The sequence below is a fragment of the Notamacropus eugenii genome, chromosome 4 (assembly GCF_028372415.1).
Source record: "Notamacropus eugenii isolate mMacEug1 chromosome 4, mMacEug1.pri_v2, whole genome shotgun sequence".
NCBI lineage: Eukaryota > Metazoa > Chordata > Mammalia > Diprotodontia > Macropodidae > Notamacropus > Notamacropus eugenii.
In genome coordinates this window covers 301,203,151-301,218,469 of record NC_092875.1, presented here as the reverse complement: position 1 = coordinate 301,218,469, position 15,319 = coordinate 301,203,151, and the positions used below count along the sequence as shown (strand labels likewise).

General features: G+C 38.4%; 1 protein-coding gene across 4 annotated transcripts in view; it reads right to left on the bottom strand.

Annotated features, from left to right (window-relative positions):
• Nucleotides 1-14,231, bottom strand: part of PKIA (cAMP-dependent protein kinase inhibitor alpha) — a 79,351-nt gene extending 65,120 nt beyond the window's left edge. Inside the window, exon 1 of one of the 4 annotated variants that reach the window (XM_072604935.1) lies at nt 13,691-14,231. In XM_072604935.1, the coding sequence (XP_072461036.1) occupies nt 13,691-13,705 (15 nt within the window). In that variant the 5' untranslated portion in view covers nt 13,706-14,231. Of the gene's footprint in view, nt 1-12,763; nt 12,975-13,012; nt 13,165-13,690 lie in introns of those variants that run through there. The other 3 variants (XM_072604934.1, XM_072604938.1, XM_072604937.1) reach the window with 3 other exon arrangements.
• Between the last annotated feature and the right edge of the window lie 1,088 nt (nt 14,232-15,319).

Sequence of the window (15,319 nt, the reverse complement as noted above, 5' to 3'; positions counted from 1 at the left end):
ATAAATTTTGGGATGTCAAAGGATCCCCCAAATTATGAATCCTTTATGAAAAATAAAGTTAATATGCAATATACTTTTATAGGTCAGTATGAGGAATTATTAAATGCCTTTTCTGAAAAATAATCTAGCAATGCACCTCATAGGCAATAAGATACTTAACATCTGAATACATAAAATTACCTTTTCAGGTATGTAGAAAAACTAAAATCTCTTTCAAGACTGATTTTGCAGGGCTTCCCAGTGACTTAGTATCAATAGCTCCAACTGTTTCCAAATACTTTTGCTGGAGGACATGAATGTCAAAGGACCTTAGTAAAATAAGACTATTGTCTGCTAGAAAACATCTCCACCCACATATCTGAAGAAAGGATGCCTCCCTAGATTAAAAAGGGGCATTTCATAAGGTACCTTTTCTTTCTCCAAAGAAACCAATATAATCTAATATATCTCAGTAATAATACCATTTCTGGGAATAAGTTAGCAGGTAAAAAGAGGAAAAAAAGTAGAAAGATATAGCTGGTGAATCTAAGACAAATTAAAATATATGTATTCATGCATGTATGTATATATGTGTCTCTGTATTAAACTGCTTCTGGATCACATAATTATTCAAAGAAAAGTTAAAAACAGAAATTATGTTTCCTGATTCTTACTCGCATTCACCAGATCAAAATCAAAAGTTCGCATTACAGAGAAAAGGTCAAGTCTCCATTGCTTTTCCAGCAAGGCAGAAGGAGGTACAGACTTGCCCAAGACTTAACAATTCAATCCTAACACTGACTGAGCCATTGTCTAAGCACACTATTGTAGGCACCGAGGAAAATATAAAATTAGGAGGGCAATGTAACTTCCTCACAATTAAAATGCCTCCTGTGTTAGAGAAGGAGGAGCCAGTGTGGATTATTAGTTTAATAGTTATTCAATGGAAGGAAGCTGACAAAAAAGGAAGGATATTGACAAGAACTTAAGACAAATGGCTGTGTGAAGGGTATCATTGGACATGTGGATACAATAAAGGGAACAAGCCGGGAATAAAAATAGTGGACAGAGTACAAAAAATCTGAGGGACCTAATTGTTGAAAGAAGTTTTCAAAGAAATAGGTTTGCATTTGTTCTGGAAAATGACAAAAACCTAAGTAACTAGAAATAATTAAAAGTTACTTACTACTCTAATACAAAGGAGGGGGAAGACTGGGAATTATCTCACATTTGGTATTTCTCATGTTTATCTCATCATGAATGGCATATTTCTGCACCAATTCAGTTTGCTTCTGATTCTGTACGTTTCCAGGAATTAAAAAAGAAAATGATTCATTTAGTCAGCCATTCTGCTTTAGCAGTGGCGCCATGTTTTGGTGCATTAAAGCTTTACTAATGAAATGAAAACCCTTTAAAAAAAATACAGTCAATGGGATGCCTCCATCAAACTATCTGTTCAGTTTTTAGATTCATTTGTGGCAAAATTATGACTCCGGAAGAAGAACTCCCTACTGATATATTGGTTTATTCTCTCTGAAAACTAAATGCAAAATGGAGGTAGGTCAAGTTCTATTTGAACAGATTCAGAGTTTGCTTTTTTTCTCTTTCAGTAGCTCCCTCAATCATTGAAATAGGATTAAAAAAAGTTCAAGGAAGGCTACTTAATATTTTAATTAAAAAGCCTGCCCTTTTTACTGCCAACTTCTCAGAAGTCTAAAGCAGTTAAATTGCTATAAGTCAAACAGCAAGGCTGCCTCCATTGGCTTTTATCATCTACTACTAGGCCAAGGGCAACTGACTTCTTTCACTTATAAAGAACCACCTGTTCTTTACAAATTCTGTTTAAGTTCAACCTTGCTCAATTTTAATGAGATTCTCCAACTAGAAGAGGGCAATCTGAGAAAGGACTAAGGAAAAGATCAGTGTGGTGGAGTCCTAGGCAAGGGATTCACTCAATGAAATCTTTTGGGGCCAGAGCTTTATTCCTGTCCTGGAACATACCAATGTCAACCTCAAGTCCTCCAACACTCATCCTCTTTATCCCTTGCAAAGAAAATCTGCCTTTTCCCCCTGAGATGTTTAGTTTCCTCATTCACAGGGTTTGAAAAATCCCAACTTCAGTTTTAGAAGGATTTCTTGCTTAAATAAATTTCACTAATTGTGGGCATTTTCTTCCACCCTCTCCCCTCTAGTCTGTATGTGCTCAGCCATAACTTCTCTCCTGAGTTCTAGTCCTTTATCACCATCTACCCATCATACATTTCAAACCAGATATCCCATAGGCAGCACAAACTCAACATGACTAAAACAGAATTATTATCTTTCCCCCAAAGCCTCCTCTTTCAAAAAAATATCACATCTCTGCTTCAAGGATCAACACCATGGCTCACGTCACCTAGGTTTGTCACTTCAGTGTCATTCCTGACTACTCACTCTCACCATCCCTGCATTCCCAATCTTTTGACAAATCTTGTTTAGTATCTCTTGGCTATGTCTCCATATCCCTACTGATAACACCTTAGTTTCAGGCCCTCAACACCCTCAGCACAGACTACTCATAAAAGCCTCAAAATTGATTTATCTCAAGTATAGCTTCTCACTATCAGTTTATCCTGCACACAGTTACCAAAGTAATTGTCCTAAGGTGTAAGCCTGCTCATATCACTCTCCCTTCCTACTTCACAAACTCCAATAACTCCCAGTTCTCTAAAAGAACACATATAAATTCATTTAGCATCTAAAGCTCTTCATAATCTAGCCCCTTTCCTATCTTTCTAGTTTTCTAAAACATTACTACCCACCACTCACTCTTCAGTCTAACCACACTGGCTTACTTGTAGTTTCTCAGAGCTAAAATTCCATCTCTGTGTCTCTGCATTGACTGACCCTCATGGCTGGGATGATCAGAAACTTTTCCTACAGATACATTCCACATAATCTGTATGTACCAGTATGTGTGCATGAAATCTCCTCCATTAGAATACAAGTTATTTGAAGGCAGGTGCTTTTTTTTTTGGTATTCCTACACATATTAAATCCCTAATAATATTTGCTGATTTTTATAAGAAATAATAAGTAGGTATTTTGCATGTATAGTCAAAGGAAGAATATCCCAACTTTCCCTTTAAATCTAATTTTCTTTGGCAAAGTAGCTAATTCTAAATAGTGCCTCAGTTTTCAAAGCACTGATAGGCTGCATTTTTAGCCCTTAGAACTTTTTTTTTTTTTACTAACCTTAATTACATTTCCATGCTAAAGGATACAATTTCAACCTTAAAAAATTTCTCTAATATAGAAATGAAAAGTTAAACATAGTTTGATGTGTAACCTTTTAAAGGGAGGTTTTTAAGCAGACTGGATGACTCCTTACTGAATCAGTTAGATGTCACCATGGATAGAGTAGGAGGCCAGGGGTCAGGAAGACCCAAATTCAAATCAGGCCTCAGACACTAAGACATTTAACCACTCTCTGACTCAGTTTCTCCATCTATGAAAGGAGATGATAATAATAGTACCTATCTGCCAGAGTTTTTGTGAGGCTCAAATGAGAGATTTGTGGAGTCCTTAAAACGATACTGGGCAAGAGGAAGCACTTAATAAATGCTTGCTCCTTTTCCCCATAGTGAGAATTCTTTGAATATTGGCTGGACCGAAAAGACACTGGGATTGGAATTGATTTAATATTATATAATTATCTTATATAGATGCACTTATGTCTCAGCTAACTTTTGTTATGAAAATTGGTGGGGACTGTATAGGATGGGAATTCTGATCCCTTTATGTCTCAAATAGTTAACATTGGCCCTGTTCCACTCCAACAAAGCACAATTCTAAGGTGATCATTTGTTCCATTTCTTTGTACTACACTATATTCTTACTGGCCAAGGGAGAGAAATGCAGATGAATGATGCTTTGTCCTGATTAACTTTTTTCAACGGTGTCATGAAAAAAAAATTCTAATGAGGTCACTCCAAAATATACAAAGACTGTATTATTCTCCAATAAGTATTACTTTTTAACTAAGAATTCATGGCAGAATTTTTACAGGACTCAAATCTTTCTCCAAGACAGGTTAGTTTAGAAATCTGACTGTTCTTAAAATAGCACTGGATTTGGGCAAGTCTGACAACTTTTTCTAAATGGTTAAATTGGGTGTCAGGTTCATGTCTAACATTATTTCTGCTGGTCCCAGTAGGACCAAATTTAGAAAATAGGTAAATCACTAGGTGCGATTAAGCTCTAAATCCCCAAGTTGGTTGTTTTTGGTATATTCAATTATGTAAGAAACAAGGTAAGATAGATCATACAAATGTCCAACAAATTTTTTGGGCTGTTTTGAATCACACTCTAATGTATAGATGGAAGAAGGTCACATGAGAGCTTGTGTTACTGTTCTTTACCAATAACGACACTTATGCCTAAAATCCATCCCTGTCTTACTCAGCCAATACAGCACATTGTTAAAGCTAGTGTTAGGTTATTGTTCATTCAGGAGATGGGAGGGGCTTAATAGCATTCTGTTTATTTTTTGAGAGAAGCTAATTTTTATCACGAAATGATAAGTCAAAGGCAAAATGCACATGAGAGTGTGGAAGTGGTGTGTGTGTTTTCTGGGAAAAATAGAACACCTCTTGAAATACTACACTGACTTTTTAAAATCAGTTTGATAAGTTTTTATTTTCTAGATGTTTACTGGGGGAAAATTAGCCAGAAGACAGGCATTGTCCCTGCCTTTATTAATATGTTTAAGTTCTAATTAGCACAACTATGTTCCCTACTGACAAAAAAGGACTAGCTGTGCTCACCTCAGGAGGCTTAACATCTTACGGTTCAACCTCTTCTTAGAATGTTTCAAATGATTTGGGTTGTGACCATTCTAATTCTCGATTAAGTAGGACTGGGACTATAATTCATTAGGCCTTGTGTTACCAGCACCTAGCACAATGCCTTGGCCATTTTAAGGCCCCTCTTATGTGTAGGTTGAATTAAATTGGATGAGAAAAATCAGGAAAGAATGTGGTGACATGACTTTACAGCTGGGACAAAATTGTCATGTTGGATTGGATAACTTGTCCAACTTTGGAGTTATAGCAAAATCTGCTGTAGGACAAGTTCTGTATCTAGGAACCAAAGATATCCAAGAAGTTCATGAATTTGGATGAGGGAAAAAACTACATTTTAATTTTCACTAAACTTTAAATGAAACTGAACATTCCTTGCCTCTCCCCCACCCAAAAGCCACCACACACAATGTTGGTACAGTATTTGACTACTAACAGTATGGTAGAATAGAATGAGCACAATCTGGAGTTTGGGAACCTTGGTCCTGCCTCTGGCACACAAGTTATTTAACCTCTGTTCAGTGTCCTCATCTGGAAAATGGGTATATTTGACTAGATGGCTACCTAAGAGTCCTTCTAGCTCTATGTACTATGAAACTCCACTTGTGAATTTTATCATCATTTCTTAAAATGTGTATTAGATGATGGCTCTGGTCTTTTAAACCTTGTGTGCATTAAAGGGGAAAGACAAGAATTCTGCTTTGTAGAGAACTTAAAAAGGTATCCTCAAATTATTTTCATTTAGAAAGACATTTAAAAAATACTTTTTAAAATATTTCAATGACATCTAATTTCATAGGTGTAAAATCCACGTAGACCAAACTACAACATTATAGATAGTATTCAAGAATTGCCATGCTTGAAAATACTAACACCTTACAGTCAACTTTTTAATAAAGCTCTTTGAAATGAACTAGGTTATTTCTTGGAGAAAAGGCATATTGTCAATTTCCACATCTATAATCCAAGCCTGTTCATTTTGTTAGAATCTGCCACAGCTAATGATGGATCCTGGAGTTGCCAGCAATCCTAAAAGTTATTGGCAATTTAAGACCAATTATGAATTTTTTAAAAAGCATCTAAACATCCACATACTTACACATTCACACACCATAACCATTTTAGAAAATGAGTGCAGAGCATCCCATAGTTATCTTCATGTTGGAAAAAAATTCAAATGAACTATTTTATATCTAACATCACCTTTATGGCAGAAAGGATAAAATATTGAGACACCAAAGTAAAGCTATTCTCAAACATCCTTCTGTACCCTCAAATAACTTTGAGGGCTGGTTATTCTTTACTACCCTTTATATGAGTACACTGAATTAGAAAAACCAAAAAATTTGACCTTTTAGAGTTTCAGAGATTCAGAGAACTTTCTGGATTATCCCATCCTAACTCTTGTTTGGACTAGCCCTTATTTCCCAGTAACATCATGAAGTTTTCATGGTTTTTCCTAGAGCACAGTCAAATTAATACTTCATATAAGAGGTCTGTAAAGATATCTGAGAAAGATGAAAATATATGTAGAATTCAATGGCTCTTGGTAAGACTTCGAAGTATTCTCATGCTGCAAATTTATCATTAAGATATTATTTATCATTGTGAAGGAGACTGCTCTGTGTGTGTGTGTGTTCATGGGTTTTAAATAGTTCATTGATGGAGGCAGCTAGATGTTGCAGTGAATTGAGCACTGGGCATAAGAGTCAGGAAAAGTGAAGTTCAAATTGTGGTTCAGACACTTAGTAGCTGTGTAATCTTGATACAAATTGCTTAGCCTCTCAGCTTCAGTTTCCAAATCTATAAAATTAGGGTGATAGAAGTACCTACTTCCTAGAGTTTTTGTGAGGTTCAAATAAGATAACAAGTACAGTGCTTTGCATACCTTCAAGAATTATATAAATGTTAGTGTCATTATTTTCTATTAAAGAGCCAACTTGATGGAAGCAATGGCAATACTAGGTCTGAATGGTTAGAAAAGGCAGAGAACGGCATAAATGTAATCTGCTGAAACTGCTCCATGTTCCAAAAATTTCCTTTCCAGCCTATATAACTAAAATGGTCACTCCTGTAGTGCAGAGAAAAACCAAATACTGAGGTTTATATGGATAAGAGGTTTGGTCTGCCCTTGTTATTTTCTATTTTAAAAGAAAAAAAATGATACTCTTCTATGTGTACCCTCATCTTCCACATTGGCACATAAATACATTTTTATGCTTTACATCTCTACATTCACTCCTGAAATAGTTTTACCCCTCTCCCCATCAGTTCCTACCCCACCATTTCTTTTTTCCTGTTGAAATCCTATCTGTTGATGTCTAGTTCAAATGTTACTTCCACCATGAAGTCTTACCTGATCTTCAGTTGCCAGAAGGTATCTCTCCTTCCTCTGACTTTCTATTGTTCCTTGTCCAAAACACTCACATGACTGACATCTGTCACACATAGCCTTTTATTTATTTGCATACTTTTTATTGCACAACCCTGAGAATTCTACCAGATGATTGAGGACAGGGATGGCTTTTATTCATTTTAATACCCCATAGTCTAGCAATTTACCAAGCACATAATAGACTGAAAGAAAGTACTCTCTAATGGATAGAAAATTCCTAAGATGTAAGTAGATAAAACTCTTCAAGGTCCCTCTTTTCCAAGTCCCCAAAGCAACAACATTTCCTGGAATAGCATAGTAAAAACATTTATCCTGCAACACCCCTATTGTCAAAAATTTTCCACAAATATTAGCCCCAACCCAGTGCCTTTTGATTATTCCAAGCAGATACTCTCACCCCATTTTCTTACTTCCACTTAACCCCATAAAAGCACACTTAAGTCAGAATAAAAGGCAGTAGTAACATAGTACTTACAAAAGGTCAATTTTGGGATTCAACAGAGGTCCCCTTCATAGTAGTTAGTCATCAGTTAAAGAGCACTAGACTGAAGTCAGGAGGTATCTGGATTCCAATCCTGACTCTGATACTTAGTATGACCACAGGCAGGTCACCTAATCTTTGAATGTTTCCTCATCTGTAAAACAGGAATAATAAGGACTACCTAGACTACAAGGCTGATGTCAGGCAAGTGCTTTTTAAACCTTAATACTCTATAAATGTGACTACTTCTCTCAAATGAACAAATCACTTAAATACTCATCTAAAATGAACGAGTTAGAGCAGCATCTCTAAGATCCATTCCCTTCCAAATCTAAAATCTTATGTTTTTAGAATTGAAAGGGACCTTGGAGAATATCAGTCCAAGAACACTATTTCACAGATGAGGAAAAACCAAGGTTCAGAAGGGAAATAATAGCTATCATTGATACAGTGCTATATATATATATATGTATGTATATATGTGTGTGTGTGTCTGTGTGTGCATGTGTGTATACATATATATATATATATACACATATATATGTATACACACATGCACACACACACATATACAAGATTGTTTTAGTTCCATCTCGTGATATATAAGGCCTTCAATTTTGGGAAGAGAATACAAGAGGGGAAACTTTGCTGATTATATCATCGGAAGATTGTGCCATTTTAAAAATAACCTACCACCCAGACCCAGAGAAATATTAAAGAATCACAAGGATATAAGAAGCATACCACTCAAAGTAAATCTTCACTTGGCTTCTGATAGGCTCAATCTGGAAAATGCCCAGGAGTCAAAAGAATTATGACTACTATTTTAAAAAAATTTACATTTACCAACATACTCTAATCTATGGGTTTACAGAGTTTTTTGTTAATAAATTATCTTTAAAAAAAAATCCTTTACATCAACAACCACTTATTGAGTACCTATGCATGGTACCAATGAAAAATAGGTATAAAACATGCACCTTACCTCAAAAAGCTTAAAATCTATTCCAGGAGAGACTAACTCACAGGTACTAGCAACAAACAATACAAGATAATATATAATTAGGTACTAAAAAATGTGACAAAGACTATAGACCAATAAGTATCAAGTGGCTACTATGTGATGTAAGACATTGCCCATAGTAAGCTTGGCAGGAAAAGCTTCATGGAAACTTCAATTTGATTTCTCCCACCTTCATGTTTCCAGCCCCAGTCACTAACACATGACCATAAATACAAAATTTTTGGCATACAGGCCTTTGTAGTAATTCAAAATAAGGTAAAGATGACTGGATTGGTAGCACAGAATGGAGTAAGAGTAAAGATACCAGAGACTTTCTTCCATTTAACAAATCTGAATCTTTCCAGTTGAAATTCCAGTTGTTTCTTCTATGCTCAATTCTCAGTGGTGGCTGAAGACATAACTATATTGGTCTGAATGGAGGCCACACCCCTAAAATGAGATCTTTTTGAAAGGAAAGAAAATATAGGTAGATATTGAAAATTAATACCAGTTACAAATCCACCTGTAGATTTTATACATACCAAATTTAAATTCATATATTCATAACATATGTCAAGCAATTGTGATGCACAAGGCTCTGAGGACACACTAGAGACACAAAGAAAAAATGAGCTATTCTCTGCCCTCAAGGAACTTACATTCTACTGGAGAATACAACATGTACATAGATAAGAAAATTCAAGGTAATTTGAGGGGAAAATGCAGAGTTCACATTTGGAATAAGTAGTAAATGAATTACTAGTCCTTTTGTTCATCAAGTTGAAATTTTCTTTTCCACTCTTCATAAACTCAGCTTATTTCAATACCATTTAGAGGCATGAATGGTGATACTAAGGGATGATCTGATTTTGATTCTTATTCTTATGCTCTTTAATTTCTTGACATCATTTATAGCTTTTTAAGCTAGATTATGAATGTAATTTTCTTTTTTCTAATCATTATCTGTGATCTCATAGGTTTAGGTACATAACTGAAAAACTTCATACCATATGTACCTTCATACCATTTCAACAACCTGCCTGCTGATTCTTTTGTAGCCTTTACTAACATTGTTTTATCTCTACCACTATTTCTTTAAGACCACCATTAGGTCTAACAATAAATTAAATTTTATCACTGCAAGAGTAGTAGAGTGGTTAAACTAGTAATTTTTTTGTCTCCATTATCTGAATTCAGACCCATTTCTCAGGAATGGACTAATACTTAAGAGAGCTGCATTGATGAATTCTATTAAATGTAGAAAAACATTAAGCTCACTCCAAAACCAACATTAGGTTTTCTTTTTTACTTCTTGTCAAGTGGTTCCATGATACCAACAATGCTATTCTTTCTCTCCATCCCACCCCAAACACCTGTAAAATGACTACACCAGTGCTGGTGGCTATCAATGCCAGCAAAACAAATTTATTTCTTGTTGAAGGGCCACATTTTCTTTGGGAAGTTATTTCTATAATTTCTATACACACCTCACCCCAGCACTATTTTGTTCAAAGACAGTCTTGACATTTAAGATATATATCAAGAAATTCTGTTAAGATCAAAACACAAACCCAAAGACTTCACAAATCTGTGGGTTAAATTTCTGAAGATTCTGGAGGTCAGAGTTTAGCACCTGAGAAAAGTCCTCAGAAAATACCACCACAAGGTAAATTTTGTTAGGAATGTAGGAGAGAGGACTAACAAAGAATTGCTTGCTCCTAGTGCCTTCTCTAATCTGTATTTTTAGTTATGCATTTATTTCTTTAAGCATTTTGGGGGTCAAAATCCTCAAAGCAATAATATGCATATGTGTATGATCAAGTGCTACTTAGATTCTATTTGTCCATTAAAAAGAACTGATTCCCAATGAGCTAACAGATGGGGGGGGAGAGGGAGGACAGGGGATGTCGAGAAATAAAGGAACAGTGTGAGATTCTGATTGAGTCACTGTCTATACCCAGGGGACCAAATATCTTGGTAACACTGCATATATAATACCCCCACTCAATTCAATCCTTCTGGCAGCTGCAGTGATTACAACTTGAACTATAAAGAATATTTGCACCAAAGCCCTATTAATATCCTTTAAATTTTCAAGATATGGAAATCCTTCAGAACGGCTCACCTGGTAATGCTGTCACTTCTTGGATCTATAAATCCAAATTTGATTCTCTAAATTCTCATTTGCAAATAGATATAAAAAGGGAAGAGGGAGTTTCTCCAAGGTATCATTTCTGGTCAAAATGAGATATACTAGATTTCACAAAGGGCTTGGGGTTTTTCTTTTTGTTTTAGAGTGAAATACGCATCAAGAATCTAGTGAAGAGAAAAAAATAATTTTGCTCTATTTTCTCTATTTTTTTTTTCTGTTAAAATAAAATTGTACCACTGTTGCAAGTTTAAAGATAACAGAGTTAGTTCAAGCAGAATACCACTCCCACGTCAACATTAGCATGAAACAAATCTTACTGTCTGGTAAATGGCATATTTCTAAATCTTGTTACAGCAATATTATCCATTTTGTAGCATTTTTAACCAAATGTTTGTCACAGAGAGGCAACGAAGGCAGGGAATAAATAGGGTAGGGTATCAACCTTTCAATTCTGGCTGTAAAAATTATAAAGAAATAACAGGAATCTCCAGGTTAAAGATGAGACATCCTTAAGTACTAAGCAGTAACATAGATTGCAATGCTCCAAAAGAGACAACACATGACTAGCTCCCAAAAGAAAAGGTAATGCAGTGAAAACAGGGACTGAAGGCATACAAAGACTGTAACTACGAAGCCTGAATGCTTTTTATGCACCACATTTAATGAAGTTTAAAGGGGAATCCTGGGTTGACACAGTTGCTTCTCTGGAAAGGTTTCCCATAAAGCTAACAGATGGGGAGGGAGGGGGAGGGCAGGGGATGTCGAGAAATAAAGGAACAGTGTGAGATTCTGATTGAGTCACTGTCTATACCCAGGGGACCAAATATCTTGGTAACACTGCATATATAATACCCCCACTCAATTGAATCCTCCTGGCAGCTGCAGTGAGTACAACTGAACTGTGGAAAACCATGTTTGTAGTGGGCTAAAAAGCAGGGTTTTCCTCACCACTGCCTCTGAAGGCGCCATGCAGACAACAGCTGCACAAGGTTGTCTGTTTCAATAGGAGAGAGAGCTTGCAACTAACCACGTACTGCAATACCCTTTCTAGGTCCCTGAAACAATTAGATGGAGAAAAAGAGAAGGAAAAAATCAGGAGACTAAAGGAGCCCAGAGGCTGCAGAGAAAGAAAAGATGCCGGGTTACCACCACCCCGACAAAGTCTAATCAAAAGAAATTACTAACGTGGAGGAGACAGACGTATATCTACAGCAGGCGCTTAATAAATACTTGTTGATTGATATACTTTAGTCAAAAACAATCACACGGAAAAATGGGACGCACGTTGCAAAGGCATTGGGCGCAGTATATTCTTCAAATAGGAAATCTTCTTAAAGGGTCCATGGAGGGAGATTTGCTTTGGAAAATAGATACAGAGTAGATACCTGCTTATCTAGGGTAGAAGAGAGAGGGGCGGGGGAAGAGGAGAGAGTTCAGATGGCTTTTCCCAGCTGGGAATGCAACACTCAGCTCGAGAAACCTGCTGCTCTACAGATACCGCATATCGCGGGGGGCGGGAGAACGCAGGCAGAAGAAAGCCTCCAAGGATTTAAAGCCCTAGACCCTCCCTTCTCCAAAGGCAGAGAAAACGTTACTGATTTTGTTTTTCCGTTAAAAAAAAAAAAATAATTTTAATGCCTGGCCTACAGCTCTCAGATCAACCCTTTGCAAAATAAATAAATAACTGAATAAAAAAATAAGTAAATGCCACCCCGATCTCAGCCAGTCCTTGCTCCTGCCTCGATTTCCGCAGTGCAGGGTACCCCCTTGGTGTAAACCGCAGCCGCCCCTCTGGCACACCACCTTCCTATTAATCCAGAGCCCAGCGGCGGCAGCGGCGGCAGCGGCTGCAGCAGCTGCAGCACCATGCAGCCGCAATCTCTCCCCCACCCCCCGCCCCCAGCTCGCTTACCTTCCCCAAGACCTACTCAATGCATTTTCCTCCTCCCGCGGCTCCCAGAGACCTGCTGCAGCAAGTCACACCCCAGCTCCAGCGGGGACTGGGGGGTTGGGTGGGGTAGGGTGGGGAATCTGCTCAGCGTCCTAGCGCTTCCCCCACCTTTGCCCGAACCTCCTCTTCCCCAACCTCACTGTCACCGCGCCCCCCTTCTCCCTCCTTCCCCTCCTCCCGCGCTCCAGCTGCGGCAGCTGCTCCACTCACCCAGCTCGGGCTGTGCATGAAGTCATCTCCCCCCGCCACCTCCCCCCTCCTCACTCCATTCCTCGGCATGGATCACCACACTCAGCTGCCAGCCACAGGGGGGAGACTAAACCTCTCCAGTCCCCCGGGAGCGCTCTCCCCTGGAGAGCCTGCGCTCTCCGACGTGGTTTACCCCCAATTTATACCCCCTTAAAAATAAAGCTGCAGGACTGGAGAAGAAAGGGCAATGGCAGAGAAAGATTTCTCTCTGTAAAGAAGCGTTTTTCCTCCCTAGCTCTCCCCTGGCATTCCCGATGGATGGATAGCTCCATCAGACTGGAGTTTGGCTGGTCCAGGGCTCCCTCTCTCGTACCCCGATCTTTATTAACGTTATGGGTTTTCCCTCCACTTGGATATTGGAATTAAGCGTTCTTTTCAGACCTTTTCGACAGATGCACAAAACATGCATCAGATTCCAAATGTATTTATAAAGAAAAGGTCCAAATGCCCTCCTATGTCCCTCAAAGCCCCCAAATCCTTACTTAGTTCCATTCCTCATCCCCCCCACTCCAAATCTTCCATTTACCACCCCCCCACCCTATCCCAAATCCTATCCCCACCTCCAACAACTAAAACAATAAAAACAAAAACAAAGAAAAAGAAAAAAAAACCAGAAAAAACCGTCCCCAAGCCACTCACGGTAGCGAAATCCATCCTGCAACAGCCAGGCGTAAGTCTGCCGCTGGTAACTGCAGAGCCGCAAAGAGGCGGGGAACAGAAGAGAGAGAGAGCAACCTGGAGAGCTGCCCTAAGCAGAATGGGACGTGCTTCTCCTGATAGAGGGGGACCTGCAGACGCAGGGTGGGGCCTTTTTGCAGCCTGACAAGCCGCAAGTGATGGGAGTTTCCCCTGCTGGTGTCCCTAGCATTTGGCAGCCCAGAGGTCTGCACCACTTCCCTCCCAACTGAACATTCGAGAAGCTTAGAGCCGCAGAGGAGAGGGCAGGGGAAGAGAGGAGGGGGGCTGGAACCGGTGGGGGTAGCTAGCCCCTTTGTCAAGTAGGTGGGTGGAGTTAGGAATTGATTGTTTGCATCGATGAGCCTTTGCTCTCTGTAAACTGCAGCAGGAGCAGCTAATTCTTCCAAGTTAACTGGATGTATCCCCAGACACCTACAGTAAGGGACGGGGGCGCAGGGGAGAAAACCTGTGGGGATAGTTTTGCTCCAACCTTTACTGATGTGAGATGACTAAAGGCAGAAAGTCCCTTTCCCATTTCCATCAGCTGTTGGCAGGATTGCAGGGTCCTTGGTTACCAAGGATTTGATGGGGAGATGAGTGGAGGTCTCTCATTCTACATCGGATTTGCTTTGATGAGGCTTCATATGGAGCCACCTGTCACTGGATTAAATTGGCTTTCCCCCTCAGGTTGCAATCTGAGCAAAATCTAGGAAGAAATAATAAAAAGGAAAGTCTGATTCAAAAAAACCCCTCCAAATGCATAAAATTCTTGAGAATCAACTTATTAACCAACTTATGCTCAAAACCTATATAGAACCAATTACAAAAGCCTCTTTAAATGAACAGTGATTTCGGTAACTGGAGGAAACTGTTAGGGTCAGTAGCTGGCTCATGCCAATAGGAGTTTTTTAAAATGACGACACTATCTAAATGAATGCATAGGTTTAGTGCTAAGCTAATTAAACTACCTAAGAGACAATTTACAGAGATTAACAAAATAATTACAAAAAAAGCTATTTTAATATAAAAAAAAAGATGTTCCTAAAAATCGAAAGCTAATATTTCTTACAATGGAAAATATTAGAAGCTTTCGTCATTGCAGTGGAAAGCTGACTTCAGGGGACTGCAGAAAGACCAGCTGATAAAATAAACACCTCCTCCATCTAGCTGACTAATACCTGAAGTGCAAAAAAATGGAGAACCACAAAAACTCAGAGTTAGAAGGGACCTCAGAGATCACTTGGTCCAACATATGCCTGAACTGGAATTTGCTTTACACCATCTCTAACAGTCATTCAACCTCAGTATGGAACCAGTTAATCCTGGGAACCCACTCCCACCTGAAGTAAATTTCTGGGATTTGAAAAGGCACTCCCTAGCAGAAGCTTAAGGCTGGTGAATCTTTTTAAAATGAAAACATCCCTTTGAGAGAGAACACATAAAATCCCACTTTATGTCTCAATTATATCTCAGAGTAAATGGATTGACCACAAAATCTTCTAGTTAATTTAGATCACAGAAAGAATATTAAAGCCCTGAGTGTCTAAAAGGTGAAGCAGAGGAATTCTCTACCTGGGGCAAAAGCAGTAA